This window comes from Podarcis muralis, chromosome 8 (assembly GCF_964188315.1).
Source record: "Podarcis muralis chromosome 8, rPodMur119.hap1.1, whole genome shotgun sequence".
Taxonomy (NCBI): Eukaryota; Metazoa; Chordata; class Lepidosauria; order Squamata; family Lacertidae; genus Podarcis; species Podarcis muralis.
In genome coordinates this window covers 39,979,145-39,997,114 of record NC_135662.1, presented here as the reverse complement: position 1 = coordinate 39,997,114, position 17,970 = coordinate 39,979,145, and the positions used below count along the sequence as shown (strand labels likewise).

Here is a 17,970-nt window from a genome sequence, read left to right as displayed (position 1 = left end):
AGGAAGTACTGAACAGGCTGAAGCACAATAGGCTCTACGCCAAGCTGGAGAAGTGCCAATTTGACGTGACGGAGGTGGATTTTCTGGGCTACAAGCTGTCTGACAAGGGGCTCGCCATGGACAGCGCCAAGGTTCGAGCGGTGTTGGATTGGAAGAGCCCGCGCAACCGGAAGGAGGTCCAACGGTTTGTCGGCTTTGCGAACTTCTATCGCAAGTTTATCAAGGGCTTCGCTATGCAGACGGCGGCCATCACCGACACGCTTAGCTCCAAGAAAAAGAAGTTCATTTGGACAGAGCAGGCGGAACAGTCCTTTCAGGCACTCAAGCGTCTCTTCGCGTCGGAAGAGCAGCTGCTTCATGTCAACCCCAGCAAGCCGATGAGGGTGGAGACTGACGCCTCGGACAGAGCTGTGGGGGCGGTCCTGCTGCAGAAAGACCCGCAGGGGGTGTGGCGACCGGGAGCGTTTTACTCCAGGAAGCTCAGCAAGTCCGAGCAGAACTACACCATATGGGACAGGGAGTTGCTGGCCATTCATGCAGCGTTCAAGGCGTGGAGGCACTTTCTGATCGGAGCCAAGCACACGGTGCAGGTTTGCACGGACCACAAGAACCTAGAGCACTGGCGCACGGCACAGTTCCTGAACCAAAGGCAGATACGTTGGGCTGAGTTCTTTGCGAACTTCGACTTCCGAATAGAGTATGTCCCGGGGGACACCAACATCATGGCGGACGCTCTCTCCCGCAAGCCACAGTATCTGGAGGACGCAACGCCAGCGGCCGCCATGCACATCTTCGCACCAACAGTGTGGGCGTGCGCCGCGGCAACCGTGGATCTGGAGGCGGTGCGACGAGCGTTGCAGGGGGACTCCTTCGCGCAAGCAAAGATCTCAGAGGTGCAAAGGGGCAAAGCAGCGGCCGACGGTTTCCAGCTAAGAGATGGATTGCTCATCCGTAAAGGGGCCATCTACGTGCCGGGAGACGAACTTCGCGCCAAGGTGCTGCAGCAGATGCACGACGCGCCCACTGCAGGGCACTTCGGCAAGGAGAAGACGGTGGAACTAGTAGCCAGGGATTTCTGGTGGCCTGGAATGAGAAGGGAGGTCGCGGACTACGTGGCGAGGTGTGACACCTGCCAGAGGGCGAAGCCAGTGCTTAGACCGCCGGCCGGACTGTTGGAACCGCTGCAAACTCCGGCCGGACCTTGGGAGAGGGTGGCCCTGGACTTTGTCACGGATCTGCCCAGCTCGAGGGGCAAGACGGCAGTGCTGGTGGTGGTGGACTTGTTCTCCAAGATGGCACATTTCATTCCGTGTGCGAAGGTGGCCACGGCGGAACAAACCGCCAAACTGTTCATAGACCACGTGTTCAAGGTTCACGGTCTGCCACGGTCTATTCTGTCCGACCGGGGGCGGCAGTTCATCTCAAATTTCTGGCAGCGGCTGATGGGCTTCCTGAACGTCAAGATCAACCTGGCGTCGGCGAGACACCCGCAAACCAACGGGCAAGCAGAGCGGGTCAATGCCATCATGCAGCAGTACTTGAGGTGTTATGCAAATCAACAGCCTGCGACATGGGTGGATTACCTGCCGCTCGCCGAGTTCGCTTACAACAACACGAAGCACGTGTCCACGGGGGTCACACCGTTCTTCGCCAACAACGGGAGGCACCCCAGAACCTTCCCGGGACTGGAAAGGCTGGGGGAAGGGGAGCCACAGACGGCAGATGCGTTCGCGTCGGAACTGCAGGAAGTCCACGATCAGCTGAGGCGCCACCTGGAACTGGCCAAGCACGCATACAAGGTACAAGCGGACAAACGCAGAAGGGTTGGCGAAGAGCTACACGTGGGGGACTGGGTCTGGTTAGCAGCCCACGCAGTGCCGGCCAGGTCGTTGGCCAAGAAGAAACTAGGGCATAAGCAACTGGGGCCCTATCAAGTCGAAGAGCAGGTCAACCCGGTGGCCTTCAGGCTGGCACTTCCGGAGGGTTCCAGAATGCATCCGGTATTCCACAGATCGGTGCTCACTCCCTACAAGGCACCGCACAGGTTTCAGGAACCCGGAACGGCGCAGAGTCCGGCCAGAGACAGAACAGGGCACGCAGGAGTGGCACAGAAGGAGCGCATCAACGAAGTCACAGAGATTTTGGATTCCAGATGGGGGGAAGAAGGGGTAGAATACTTTCTCGCCAGGGAGGGCACCCCGGCCAGTGCGAACAGTTGGGTGCCGGACTACGCCTTGGACGAACCTCTGCTCAAAGACGAGTTTCATGCCCTCTTCCCACATAGACCGATGCCAGCAGACTTTTTCGACGACTGGCTTTTCACACCCACGCTTTCGGGCAGCACGTTCCGGGGGTTCGACTCGGACGAGGACCCGATACGAGACGTCCGTTCCCCGGAGGGGTCGCCCTCGGGATCTGCCTCAGAACCCTCGTATTGGTGGGACGACAAACCAGAGGAACAGTGGCGCAGGAAGTGGCAAGAAGGTCCAGGCCGAGCAACGCCGCCTGGAGGAAGCGAGGGAGAGACGGACATGGACATTTTCGGGGACGATCCAGGTTTCGAGCACGGCGGCACAGAGATGGAAGCAGAGGTGACCGTCGTCGACGAGAGAAGGGAGGAAGAACCGGAAGACTTCGGAGGGAGGCCCGCTACGGGAACCGAACGGTACCCGACATTCGTCTCCTTGACGCAGCAGCACCCAGCTCCAGCACCGGAAGGAGGGGAAGGGGGAGTGGGGGGCTTCGAGGGGGGGATGGATGTCAGGGGTTCAGGAGCAGAGGCAAGGGCAAGGAAGGAAACAGAGAGCGAAGGGGAGGAGGCAGAAGAAAGGATGAGCGATGACGACGACCCGAGATCTCCGAGTCTCTCCAGTGAGTCGGAGGATTCACAGAAAGGAGCACCAGTGGCCAAGGCAAGGGGGGAGTTTAGGGGGGCACCCCAGGGAGATAGAGCCAGAGGGGAATCAGAGGAGAGCAGTTGGAGATCGGGTCCAGCGTCACCGCCAGAGAACAGGGAAGAGGAAAGGAGCCAGGGGGCAAGCGCTGGCAGCTCACAGCAGGAGGGAGGGCACGAGTCAGGGGTGGCCACACCTCCATCTGGGAGCGAAGAGACGGTTAGACGGAAGGTGGAAGGTTGGGCGCGCGCGCCAAGTTCAAATGCACAGGAAGGAGGCGCAGTAGGCAGCCCGGAAAGAGAGCCGGGTCCTAAAGCCCGGCGCAAAGAGACAGGAGAGTCCGGGGGGTCAGCGTCCGAAGAATCCCGGAAGGAAGAGACCCAGGGGGGCAGAGGGACCCAGAGAAGAACAGTCAGGCGGAAAAGGTGGAGCAGGGCTAGGATATTAAGTTGGTGTACGAGGGGCGGAGATTCAGACGGAGCTTCGCCGATCTAGCTACTAGACGTAGGGTTGCACGCAGCAGCTTGAGAATGGAAACTGTAACTCAATAAAGACTTTTACTTAATGACCGTTGGCTAGCGTGATCCTCTGTGAGCTAGGATCTTGAAGCAACCCTGACACCACCAATGTGCCTTTCTTCACCATATGCACCAACATGGTGAAGCAGTATGTTTTTATTGTCTGTAGCAGCAAAAATAAACATTACTGCGGTATACTTTTTAAAGAGACTGTCCGATTAGTGAGCAACGAGCTTTCACTGGCAACTGTATGCTTTAGCAGATGTATGAAATAGAATGTGAATGTATATATTCAGCAGCAAAAATGTTTAAAGTGTTGGGTTAGAATAGGACAGTTTTAATGTTGTAACCTGAAGGACTCAGTGATCATTTTCAATGGACGTGAGATAGCAAGGTTATTAACAGTACAAATTGAAGCTCAGTTTTGTATACCTATTTTAACATTTCCATACATCTTACGTTTTGTGAGATAGGTGTCTTCTCTTAAATTTCCGCATGTTGCTGGTGATACCTTTCCCCCTACCTTTTTCTTTCAGTTGTGCATTGCTCGCTACAACCTTCTAAGTAGCATCATCGTTGATATTTTCTGTGATCAAGTGTGTCCCACTTTCCGAAAGGGATGCTCAGCAAAGTTTACATGACTTCCACTGTGTCAAATTACTGTGAAACATTTGCTCATATCTGTGAGAGCAGCACAGGGACAGACAATTCAGTTCTTGATAGATGGTCTGGCTGTTACACTAGTGAGAACAGTTTTGATAATCTGGATGAAGTGACTCTGGGTAATTCATGTAGCAGAAGAGAAGGGGAAGCACACATTTCTTTTAAATCACCGAAGAAAAATTCAGGGGTTGTTTTTTTAGTCCAAAGTTAGAGGCAAACCAGACAGATTCCACCAATATGCATTTATTTACTAGAGAATTTTATTTACTAGAGTTTTTTTCTGTGAGATTAGAAAGGTTTAGCTACCCATGCACTATATTTTTTTTACATGGGATGCCTTCATACTGAATTCATACTGAATTATCCAATGAGACTGTCTTGTTTTAAGCAGAAAGGGAGAAGAAGACTGCTCGTGGTGTCCTTTTATGATCAGAGGGGAAATGATATTATCCAAGCCCCTCTTGCACAATTTCAATGGAACGTCGTTCCTTCCTCCTGGAAATGATCATGTTCTAGAATGCTAATCACAACTGTGCAAGGTTTAGCCTGGCCAGGCAGGCACTTTTCACAACCTCGTGAGTCTCCTGGTTGAAGGGTGATTGAAGGGTGTACAGCTGTGGGTTCATCTGCTTTGGCATCCACAGAATTCCCTCCTCTCGCTGGATTTTGCACCAAAGTCAGCTTTCTCATAAGAGAGGCAGTTCTGCTCACAGGTGGGAGGCTTATGTGTTCTGCTTGGTGATAGTTCCAACATCTGGCCATCTGCAGGTTTCACTCTTGCAATATAAGGCTCAGCTTTTGCGAGATGTCTGATTCAGTCCCAACTTTTACCAAAATGCTTACCCCAGACCTCTGTGCACTGAAGTCCTTTTGTAAAACAAGAGAAGGGATTGGGAAATTTGTCTGTGAAGAATTTTAAGGAAGCCAGAATATAACCTTAAAGCTTAAAAATGCACGTTTGCTTTTATTGTTCATTTCTTTTTGTGTTGTACAGTAAGCAACTGTGCAATTGTGTGTGAAGGGTAGAATGTAATTTTGGCTTGTATGTGTGTGTTACATCTACATCTTTAATCCTCAGGTCCAGGTTCTTCGGAATGCTGGAGAAGAGGTGACCCTAACTGTATCCTTTCTCAAAAGAGCACCTGCATTTCTCAAACTGCCCCTCAACGAAGACTGTGCATGTAAGTATTAACTGTTATTTTTATAAACAACAACAACCACAACCCAAACAAACCCAAGTCTGAATCTATCATAGGAGCCCCAGAGCCACTTCAAATTACTACTTTTTAAGCCTGCTTCTGTGAATTGCCCTGCCTTTGTTAATTTACAAATCATAGTTTGGTTTTTGTTTGCTTATTTTTGCTGAGAATTGTATGAGTTTTTCCCTAGAGCTGATTTTGAGTGTTCCATTTTAAACCTTTGCTTTACAGATGATGTTATGCTCTCAACTGATTACAACTTGCTTTGAGTGCTATTAAAGTTCTTTGACTTAACGATAATTTGTCCAGAGTATTTGCATTTCATTTCTAGATTAATACATAATGGCAGAGATTTGGAGAAGGATTGGCATTTCCCCCCAAACTTGGCAATTGAGAGTGAATATATCTGTCTTGAGGACTTTTCATTTTAAATTGCAGTCATGGGCTTGAACAGATTGCTCTGCTTTAAGTGAAGATTAATGGAGTCCATAGTGATCAGTATTTTGTTTTTGTTCAACCATTTAAACTGATTAGTCTTATTGGGAAATAGCAGAAATGGAGAGACAGCTGTCTTCCTTCTATAATTTTAATAAATTGTAGGGACTAGTGCATAGTCGGAGATGGCTCTGTCTGTGTTCTATAGTTGCCCTGTGAAGATTATCACCAGGGTTTCCCTCAGCCTTTTAATTAAGAAAAGGAAAATATTGTTTTAAAAAAGCTTCTGAAATGAATTCAAATAGCCTCCTACCCATTAAATAATTCCCATTGCATTATATTCATTTATTTTCAAATGTTGATTAACTTGTTGAAAGTGTTCTCATTTCTATCATTATACCAGTTTCTCCTTTATTCATACTAATGAAGGTATTTTATATGCATTAGATATTATCAAAACAATTCACTCCTTTCAAGTTTCAAAAATACTACATGTACACAGTAGAATTCGCACACCTACTTTATTTTTTACAGGCAGAAGACTATTTGGGGGTGGTGAAGTAATGTAGGATGACCACAGTTATTTGCTTCAGAATTTATAAATCGCTCTACTTTCATAGAATATCTGGGTGGTGTATCGAAATAGAATGTAAAAGATAATGCAGATCATAAAACAGTGTTGACATTTATAAATCTGTACCCTGATGGCAATGCAGATTTTTTTTTCCAAATAGGGAAAACATCTGGTTATCACAAGTCTGTAAGATTACTTTGCATGGCAACGAACTCCCCATCCCTTCAGTCATCTTTGATGATCTTCATATGCATGGTGGTTTTTGAGAGCTGATGCATTTAGTATCCCTGTAATACACATTAAAACACCCTCTGTAGCAGAGGCAACAGCTGTGCCCTATGTGTGGCTGAATTGTAACTACTGTATGACAAAACCAATGTCAGTTTTGATTATGAAGTGTGTGTAGTTCAGTAAGCTGTGATACACTTTTGTATGTATTTATGTTTTTATTAGGCATTCCTAGTGATCAAAGCAGTGGTACTTCATCGCCTCTGTGTGATAGTGGTTTACATCTTAACTACCATCCCAATAATACGGTAAGAAATGGTTTTTTTTACCTTGCTGCCAAAAATATGAAAATTTACCACACATGACTGTTAACTGAGAATTTTACACAATCTATGAGCATGCTGGGAATATGCCAGTTTCAATGTTAGGTAGACTCCATAGAAGCAAAGTGTACTGTAAAAACCCTTTTCTCATTATGCAGCTATAGGTGGGGGAACTTTATGCTAACTCCTGGTTTAGTAATGGAATAAAATCAGACAAAGACCACAACTGACAAGTGGATTTAGATACTCCATTATTTTTGCTTCATTTAAGTCTTATTAAAATGGAATAAAAATTCTATAAAGAACCTATGGATCCCAGTATGATTTTGTCATAAATTACCTGGAAACCTAGAGAGCTTGGAACCTGCCACAAACCTCTTGGCATTAAGTACGTTTTCCCCAGTGTCCATGTTCCCTCAGTGGTGGTGGGTTCAGTAAGGACTGACCACATCGCTGAGCAGTGCTTCTGAAGCATCTGAACTTCTAGGGAACTATAACTGGCATTGCTACCTACCTGTGCCCCATCACAACCTGGATAGGATGCTGAGTACAGTCACTTTCTTAAAGAAAGTAACGCAGAGTGAAATGATGGTGGGGGTCCCATCCAGTGTGTTCTCTGTTATGTCACTAGGAGAATGCCCAGGACCTAATAATTTATTTTGGACATACAGCATTTATTTGGCTTTCTTTTCCCCCTCAGAATTAATTCTAAATTGGATGTGGGTTGGAGGAGTGTTTGCTCATCGCTAGTTTGGCTTGCAATTCAAATTATCTTAGTGAACCCACACTAAATTTTAATTATGTTTTCCCCTGGACAATTCAATTTTACTACTACATCCAAACCGGAACAAGGTCTGATTTCAAAAAACTGCCAAACAAATTGGAAACAAAGGTAAGTTTGTGTGTTGTAAAAAAAGGTATCAGCACCGACTCTCATGGAAGAAGCTTTTTTGTTCTTTGTTTGAACATCACTTAGCAATACATCATAGGTGCTGACAGACCCAGAGGCTCAAATAAACACCTGAAATGTTGCAGCATTATTCTGTAGTCTCCTGTCTCTGGAACCAGCTAGAAAGATTCCATCAAGAACATTTTGACACTTCTTGCTTCTGTGGAGGCTACAAATACTTCACTATTAGTGTTTCTTACAACCCTTGTAATATTTTCCCCCTTTCATGTCTGCATGACCTCAAAATGTTTGAAAGAAAATGTTGTTTTAAATGTCAGCATATCCTGTTGGGGTGCTTGTTTTTCTTACCACAAGTTTGCCTCTTTTGCCACTATAATATCCATAGAAATGAACACATGAAGAAAGGTAAAAGCACCTTCTGGATAGAGGGGCATGAGAGTTATTCCCTTTATCGGTGATGTGAGCCAGAGCTCTGTTGCATGAATGGTTTGTTTTTCTTTACTTCCTTTGGCAATAACGATGGTGAAGGCTTCTTCTATTCATTGCAGATTCTAGGATAGGTCTATCCTCAACAGCTGAAGTCCTTAGGAAGGATATAGATATAATGCTCATTACACTGGTGTCTCTAGAAACACCCCTTCACTTTCTCCTTTTTGAGTATATGGTGCCCATTGAATAAAACCAGCCCTCTCTTCCTTATATTTGATGGCTTCACTTACGAGCATCCTGCAGGATGTGGTATACTATATAGTTCTCTCTTTGTATAGAAGGTAGAGATTAATGTTACCCTTCCCAGAGAACCTTACAAAATAAAACCTTTCCTGCTATACATATCCCACTTGTTGTAGTGATGAGCATTTTGCAACTAGCCAGTTCGGAAGATTTTCACTGAGTGATCTTGGACCAACCACAGACTCTCAGCCTATCTCACAGGGTTGTTTTCATGATAAAATGGGGAGAAAGAGGACTATGAAACCACCTCAAGCTCTGTGGTGGAAAGATGGCAGAGAAATGTAATGTAATATATAAATGAGGTACTGTTTATTGTAGCTGCTGATGGTAACGCCAAAACATCAAAGGTGTTTGAAATATTTTTCAGGACACACTTTCATGTTCTTCATGGCCTACTTCTCCAGGGCTTAGGTGGGAGAAGAGGTGGTGTGATCTCCGATTAATCCCGCTGCTTCACTCCCGGTTTTCCCAGTATCTCCCAGGGTCAGATATGTGCAGGTAAGTAGATAAAGGAAATATTTTCTCCATATACTGGAGAATGCCAGTTGTAATTTTTGAAGTGAAGGGTCTGAGAAGGAGAGGTGCCCTCAAACTACCAGATCATTTTTTTACCATCGTTAGAGAAAGAAAGTCATTTTTTTACTAATAAGGAAAAATAGATGTTATGTTAGCTGGGGCTGTAAAACACAGTTAGTGCTAGAAACTAATATGATTAATACTCTATGGTACAACTTCCCCCGAAGTTCTAGCTATCACAGAAGGAGAGAGAGTCTTACTATTTACAAAAGGAAAAATAAAAAAAAACCCTCAGCAATATTAAGTAGAATGGGATTTTTTCCCTAAGTCATAGAGTAGAGCTATTGAGTATGACTTAGTTGGTTAAAATCCAATTTTAGCTAAGTAAATTAAAACCTGTTGGTACTCAGGCGGAGCATGTTGATTAAGTTGTGCATGAGGCAAAGAATATAACTAAGAGACTTTTTGCATGACTACAAAACCCTTATAAGGCATGTAGAGGCACTGATTGCTTGAAGGAATTTCACATCCAAATCTCCATGCCTAGAGAAGCTAACAATCAGTTAAAATGCCTAGTATCAGTCAGCCACGATCTTTTCCTCAAAAGCTAGACTTGACACTAGGACTAGAGTCTCCATGACAAACTATTCAGTGTTTTCCTGTGCTCTAACCCAGGAATACTTTATTAGGAGTAGCGGCACTGTGTACCTAGCTTCCTGGAGGTGGTATCTCTGCCACTTAATGAGACAGGGAAGGGCAAGGCTGTGTGAAGGTTGACGTGATAAAGGCACCCCTATGTATCCAAACCTGTGGTCCCAGCAGGGCACCTGCGCAGCACCAATCCTCCTGCCAGGTGTGTGACACTGCTCTTCCTGCTTTGTTCTATGTCGCTAGGTTGGAAAATGTTTTTAGTTGACTCTGGTTAGACAAAGGAAGGTAGGGTGGGATGGGCCAAATTCATATTGGTAAAGGTATGTGTTTATTTGCAGGCTTCTAATGGACAAGGAAATCTGAAATCAATATGCTGATCTCTTTTTCTCAACCTGCAAATCCCTATGAAAAAATCTGTGTGGTCCACCCTCTACCCCACAGTGTTAAAGTGGAAGGATTGTTACAGCTAATGCAAATGCACTGGACCAACCTGAACCAGAGAATAATATGCCCTCTGCTGAAATTTTTCTTTTTTAAAAATAAATCAGATCAACCTTCTATCAAAATTTGTCTGACTTTAAGTGACCCAGATGTAATGGATAGAAGATTGATTTCGAACGAACTGCAGCTACAATTCCCACATTTCTCATGTCTAATCTCAGTCATATATTCATCATGAATAAATAGACCTGTTGTACAATTTCCAGTCCACACTCAGGAGATGGTTTTAGGGCTTGAAATATCATCGTGCTCCCATGTTTCTTAAGCCACTCAGACCCATGTACTTTCTGGAGGAAATTGGGCCCTTACTGCTTCAGCATTTCAAAGGTTTTTATAGGCTTGATAATTATCTGTCATTTGGATGTAGTAAATCAGTCCACAGAGCATTACGGCAGATAAGTCAGCTGTGCAGAATAGCAGACACAGAATGCTTGGATGACTTCCCCTCATATTGATAAATATATTGCACACATTCATTGTGTTTAGGTTATGTCCAAATGTTGGGAAAGTGCAATGTGAAAATCATTAAAGTTATGTGGATCAATTCTGAGTTCTCAACCCTTCACCTAATTAGTTTTTGAAGCAGATCATATTTGAATTTTCATTAAAAATCTATAATTTAGTGGAGCATGCCAATATAGAATATTATGCTTTAGTGCTTTTATAGAATATGGGGAGGGGGGACTCTTAAGAAAGTTATGATAGATTTTATTACAAAGTCTTGTTCTTTATTTTATTATTTTAAAAGTTCCAAAATATCTTTTTAGTCTTCTCATTGAAAGTATTTTCCCTTTTATTTTTTCTAGCTCTGAAAATTTAGTGTTGATGTAGCTTCTGTAGTTATAAACCTGGGTTACTAGTGATCTATTCCACAATTAGGGAGGATGTATATGCTGCGTCCAGATCTGTAGAACCTTTCTTTGTTTTTTTGAACAGATTCCTTCCAATAAGTCACCCATTGCTTTTGGAATTGCAGATGTGAAGCCACTGTTGTCTTCTTCCACAATAATTGTCCTTTATAATGCACTTAGGCTGCCGTTCTATTCACACATACCTGGGGCGTAAATCTATTTGAACTCAATGGGGTTTGCATTTGAGTAGATGCTTAGGAATGCTTTGTGGCACCAATGGTGTGAATTTGCCAGTGCCTCCATTCTTTTAGTGCATTAAATCAGGGAAGGAGAACCTATGGCACTCCAAATGTTGTTGAAGTCCAAATTCCATCAGCCTCAAAGAACATGGAATGATGGAAGTTGTAGTTCAGCAATACTGGGATGGACTCAGGCTCCCCATTATACATCAAGAATAATGCTTACATTTATTTAATCAGTCAGTCAGTCAGTCAGTCAGTCAGTCAGTCAATCAATCAATTACCCTTCAATTATGTTCCTAGGGCAGTTTATATAAAAAGACAATTAAAAATGTAGCAAGATACGGATAAGCTCCTTACCAACTATATATCATTCTTATCTAATGAGCAATTCCATATGGTGGGAGGTTGCCAAAATGAATTCTTTGCTTCTGAAAACACACCAATTATTATCCTAGCTCCTGTAGAAGCTAAATGATGCATCTGTTCTTGTTTTGGGGGATACAGTGGATGCCATATTGAAATAATGAAATTCTCCAAGGTGGAGATGAATGACTCGGATCCAGAATCAGCATGGTCAAAATATGTGGGGGGTAAAGCTGAAGAGCTATGTGCCACGAATTGCAAATTGCAGCTTCTGCAATCTGCCAGGCTACTACCTTTTCAAGCTTTGCGCCCTGAGCAGATAGCCCAGTGTGAGCAATCTGTATTCAGTTGTTCTGTGGGTTTTGCCAAGATTTATCTGGAGATGTGCCATATACAAAAGCTAAATATAGAAGAGAATGACTCATAAAATAGGGAAATCAGTAGCAGTTCAATGGCTGACTTTTATTGTGGGGCAAGGGTAGGTAGAGGGGAGTGATTTCGAAGCCTTTTGACAAGTATTATGAAGTTGGTAATGTCGGAGTAGGTGCACTTGTCTCCTGACCTAATCTATTACGATGTGTCCATAGGCAAAATGCATTTCAAGTAATCGCTGTGGATGGCATTTGCAGTGGAATAATTCAGTGTCTCTCGGCTGAAGACTGCATTGACTGGCTACAAGCAATAGCAACGAATATTTCCAACCTCACAAAGCACAATGTAAGTATGCCTCTAAGTTAGTTCATCAGATTTCCCAGTTACATTTGATCCTGACTGTCATAAAGGCCTCTTGGGTCTACGCACAGAATTATCTGTGCATAAACTATGCTTGAAGCTTCCCCAGAGAAGTGAACTCAAGTCTGTCATCAGCTCAGAATTTTGAAAGCTTCTTGAAAGGGGAATTATTTTTTCCTCGTGGCTACATAGTCCACTTCATGGCTATCAGTATTATTTCCTTTTTTCCCCCTGATATCCACCGACAGAACTAGAAAGAAAAGTAGAGAAGGTACAGTGCTTCCAAGATATGCAGGCTTTCAGCATTCCTATTCTGATACCCAAGATCATGGAAAAGCTCTGTGTTACCCCTCTCCCAACGGCCTACCCCATTCACATAGTAACACAGTTAGATATCAGGTTCAAATCCCATCTTCTCCAGAGAGCTCACATGGTCACCTTAAGCCACGGGTCAGCAAACTTTCTCAGGAGGGGGCTGGTCCACTGTCCCTCAGACCTTGTGGGGGGCCGGACCCACCGCCTCCCAAAAGCACCCCCCTCCCCAAAGACACCCCCCACCTATGCCAATCACGCTGCAGCCGCCAACACTGTCTTGTCTTCCGCAATGTCAGCGTCCTCTGTCTCGGTGGGGCACAGAGCCCAAACCGCTGGCCTGGGCGGCAGAGGCAGCTTCCACGCTGCTGCTACTTCCTTTCCGCTCGGCCGCTTCCTCCTGCTTGGCTGCCTCAGCAGTAAGGAAGGGGCAGCACCCAGATGCCTCTGGCCTGGGCAGCCTCCGTGCCACCGCCACTTCCTCCCGCTCAGCTGCCTCAGCAGGAATGAAGGGGCGGCACCCAGTGTGGCTTCTAATTGGCTGCAGGAGCTTCCGTCACAGAAGTAAGTCTCTATGCGGTGAGGTCTCTGCACCACGTCTGTTTAGCGTGGGGACTGACTGAGTGGGCAGCAGGGTCTGCAAGGTTTGTGGGCCAGATTAACGAGTCCAGTGGGTCGTAGTTTGATGACCTCTGCCTTAAGCCAGTTACAGTCTCTCAGCCTTATCTGCCTACCTTCCTCACAGGCTTGTTGTGAGGGGGAAAATATGCAGGAGAAGGGATCATGTAAACACTTTTATCTTCAACCGATAAATGGCCCTTTAAATTGTGTTGTAAATACAAGCCCTGCCCGGTTTAGTTTCATTTGAGTGCATCTGATGCTTGCTGCAAGTGGGGCTTGCTTTCAGCACTGAATGTAAGCCCAGCATTTGGCGGGGAAAGTTGCATCAGATTCTTCTTTTGCAACCATGGTTTGAAAGGATCAGGACTACAGTTAAGTGCTCTCCTAATGCTTCCTGTGGAATGTGATCATGTGGCATCAGGTGACTGACAGCATGCACACCTATTAAAAATGGCCCGTGGAAAGTTGGCCAGTTCTGAATCTAGAAGATGTTAAAAATAAAAAAGCATTTTGCAGAATGTTCATTCATGCTCTAATGGCTACAATTCCTCCTCCTACTTCCAACCTCACTGCAATATCTGGGGTCTTCCTTCTCCCAAACTGCCTTCTGTGTTTTGCCTTCTGCCCCAGTTGGACTTGTCCCAGATTAAAAAAGCTGAATCTTAGAGACCGAACAAATTGTGTGAAGTATTTATATGCTACAGTTCCTTCTGATTATATAATCTCAGTGGCAATGGTGATGATGATTTTAGGCAACCTTGCATATCAATCTATAATATTCCTAGCTGGAATTCCTGACTGATATTATTCTCTGTCTGTTCCCACCAGCACCAATTACTCTCTCCCCTCTCCTCCCTCTCAACTTTTAAATATTGCCCTACTTTAGTTTAGTTTTGGTATCATATTGAGTTCTCTGAATCTTGTAATATCCTCCACAGGCTTCTAAAATTAATTTTGTTTCTAATGCCGGGAACATACTGAAGAATTTTGTATCTTGTGGAGATTTATATCCAGCTACAGAACCATTCCAGCTGGTGGCAATACTGAATTGGTATTGCAAACTTGAATCTGTCTGCCATCTGTAATGTTCTGTGCCACACTCGCCAATTCCCTCACTATTTATTCATCTTGATAGTGCTGTCACTGCGTTTGGCTGTCAGTCTCACGACAGCCTTGACAAATGGGACTATTGCTAACCTTTGTGCTTACTCTGTAACTATTTTCTATTACTAATTTTAGCTTGTGCTTGGGAATATTTTTGGTATTTCAAGGAGCGATGTTCTTACAGTTGCAACAAACATTTTAAAGCCAAATTTCAATTGCCTCTGATTAATTGCTTCTGATTAGCACTGTAATTATTGCCACAGAAATAATGATGTTTTAACACATTGCTATTACGTGGCATGTTTTTACAAGATTGTAATGTATACAGCAAATTCATAGGCAGTTAAAGTTCCCCATAGTCCAGGCGGGAAAAGGTGGGGGAGAGGAGTTTATTTTGGTAATGTTATATGGCTTGGCTTAAGCTTCAGCAATCCATGGAATGATTTGAAGTATGGAGTAAGATCCTCTGTTCTGCCCTTCTGTGATGTGTCCTGAATGTCCCAATCCCTCCCACAATTAGCTGTGCCTGGTGTGGTTTTGTCCTGAGCTCTGCAATATACCATGTTGGCTCTTGTATGGCGCACAATGCAATGGTCCATAAGCAAGTGTAAAGAGATGCACAATGGGGCAAAAACTCCCAACTTCACATAAACACTGATGGTGTCTGAACTGGTATTGACTGACCAGGAAAGGGAACCTGAGTTTGTGTAGCTCAGTGAAAGCTGCTGCGAATAAAGCAAATTCCATGTCAGAAATTGTTAGAAGAGGAATAGTAAATAAAACTGTCATATAATGATATCATTTTTAAAAATCTATGACAGTTCTGGTCACTGCATCTCAAAAAGGATATTGTAGATCTGGAAAAAGGTACAGAAAACAGCAATAAAATGCACCTCTCCATTGTGAAAGGTTATAGTATTTGTAGCTTTTTAGGGTAAGAATATGAAAATGTAAAAATAGCCTCAAGGGTCAAACCAATGGCCTATCTAGTCCAGGATCCTGTTCTTGCAATAGCCAATCAGAATCCTATAAGCAGGATTCAAGCACAAGAGCCCTCTCCTCTCCCTTGGTTTGTTGCAACTGGTAGAAGAAGAAAAAGCAATTCTGGGAAGAAGGATATGATGAAGGCTTATTAGAGAAAGTGGACAGGTGAAAAGGTGTTCTTCCTCCTGATGCTAGAACCTGAGACCATCCACTAAAGTTGAACAGTAGGAGGTTCAGAACAGACACTTGATTACCAGTTGCTGGGGAGAAGCAGCTGTGCTCATGTCCTGCTTGTGAGCTTTCCGTAGGCATTTTTTTGGATACTATGGGAACAGAAGTCTGGGCTAGGTGGGATCCATCATGGCTCTTCTTATGTTATTATGACTCCTTGTTTCCAATAATACTGTATGCATTACAGAGCCAAAATTAGACTCCGAAGCCAGGGCTGGGTTGTTGTCCTAGCAGCAGGCAATTGCTTCACCCCCCCCCCCCCCCCGGATGAAGGGCTGGGACTCTTGTGCACCTCTGCTAGTGCAGCATCTCATACAACTCAGTGATAGGAAAGGAGTATCAAGTAGTTCTTATATGGCCAATTATTGCAAATGTCATAAAGCTAAATGCTCATAGTTAATGTCTTGCCAGAATGAAATTACCCCTTCTTTTCTGCGACTGAGTCCCCTAGCTCCCTTAATGTCTTTTTTGTCTGATGGGGAATTGATCTGTAATCTAATCATAATGTTCTTTTAAATGTTAGTCGACAGGAAGAATTGAATATTTGACAGCATAAGCAGGAATTGAGCGTTCCGCTATACAGGGACATTTAAGGACGAAGAAAAGGACATTTAGCCACAGAGTCACAAGAAAATATAATGTTTATCAACAAAAGAATGCTGCTGGAAATGTCTGTGATTCAACTAACTGAAACAAGACGGCTTCTGGCATACATTAAGCTGAGGTTAACAATTTTTGTGCCACCTCAGTGCAGTGTATAATTTTGCTTGGGTTGCCAATGATTGCAGTGTCACTTGACAAGCTGTGTCAGAATGGCAAAACAGTTATTGAGGATATCTGCAAACATTTAAACAAGCTGAAGTACAGCATATTTTCTGATCTGTATTTGAAATGCGTTCTTATTTGCTCTTGGCAAGAGTGTCAAGATATCTGTCTCTCAGAAAGTAAGTATAAGCTCACTGAGATGCAAAGATGGACTCGCCATGCCTTTGTGGAGCACAGAGAAAACAAATCAAGATAAAGCGGGATAAGAAGAGCCTCAGCTGGTGTGAAAAGTATTGCTTGAAAGCCTTATGGGCCAGCTAATCCAAGGTTAAGCTCTGTAAATCACAGTTTAGTTTGTGTCAGAGAATACTTGTAGCTTGCTGCACAGTCATATCAAGAGATTCTGGCACCAGTTAATGTTGCTCTAAGTTGGTAGCTCTTTGATCCTTGCAGCACAAAGATTGCCAGAAAACAACACAAGGAGCCAGGTGGAATTTGCCTTCCCCTTTCTACACTTTGCAGCTGATTGGCTTCCGAAGATCCTGTTGAGTTTCTGAGAGGTTAACCCTGGAGATGCCTGTCGCTGTGCTTTATATAGCCTGAAAAACTGAAGCCCTGTGCAAGATGGCAAGAGGATGGGTGACTTGAAACAGCTGCTTTTGGATATGGAGGAGAGGCTGTAAAGAGGGCAGAGGGATGGCAGTAACCACAGAAAATGTAAGAGGGTGGACAAAAAGAAGAGGGACTTTGTATTGGAGGGATATTGCTCTGGTCTAAAGTTCTGCTTTTACATAGCATTTCATGATCACAGCCATTTAAAGGACATCTTAGGGCCCCATTGCCAGCGGGAGCATATTTCTTGTATGATTGATGCCTTGATTGAAGGCTGCTGCCCATGCACTGGTAAGCTAGAGATTTGATTACTGCAACACACCCTACATGGGGCTTCCCTTGGGTCTGATCCAGATACTTCAGTCCATGCAAAATGCTGTGGCTAGACTGGTGATGGGAACAGACTACCACAAACACATGACACTGGTGTCAGGGATCTTTAGCTGAGATTCCTGCATAGCAGGGGGTAGATTAGATGATCCCTTCCAACTCTACAATTCTATTATTCTGAAAGTGAAAGTTTTTAAAGAATGCACACACACACATGTATAGACACACACAGTATACAGTCAAACCTCGGTTTTCAAACGTCTCGGCTGTCGAACATTTCAGAAGCCGAATGCCGAAAACCTGGAAGTGAATGCTTCCATTTTTGAACATGCCTCAGAAGTTGAACGGCTTCCAAGGCGTGTTTCTCCATTTTTTCAATTGATTTTGTTGACCGGCAATTGCACCTCGGTTGTCGACCGTTTCGAAAGTCGAACGGTCTTCCGGAACAGATTACGTTCGACAACTGAGGTTCCACTGTACACACAAAAATATAATCTGTTTCCATATCCCAGATAATCTTGGAGTAACTCACAATTTAAATTCATAAACTTGCAAGCAGGGAAGAAGCAACCAACTCAACTCCATTAACTGCAACAGTTCAAATTGGTGCCTGTGCTGCAGCAGCTATAAGCTTGACCTGTGTGGGTCAAGTCATAGGGGGAGCTCTAATGTTTCACAG

The 17,970-nt window shown here is 44.3% G+C and overlaps 1 protein-coding gene across 3 annotated transcripts in view; it reads left to right on the top strand.

Annotated features, from left to right (window-relative positions):
• SNTG1 (syntrophin gamma 1) overlaps positions 1-17,970 on the top strand; it is a 214,089-nt gene that overhangs the window by 139,103 nt on the left and 57,016 nt on the right. For all 3 annotated transcript variants that reach the window (XM_028737010.2, XM_028737009.2, XM_028737007.2), the window contains 4 exons: positions 5,154-5,256; positions 6,737-6,819; positions 8,844-8,974; positions 12,188-12,317. In XM_028737010.2, coding sequence (XP_028592843.2) covers positions 5,154-5,256; positions 6,737-6,819; positions 8,844-8,974; positions 12,188-12,317 — 447 coding nt within the window. The remainder of the gene's footprint in view (positions 1-5,153; positions 5,257-6,736; positions 6,820-8,843; positions 8,975-12,187; positions 12,318-17,970) is intronic.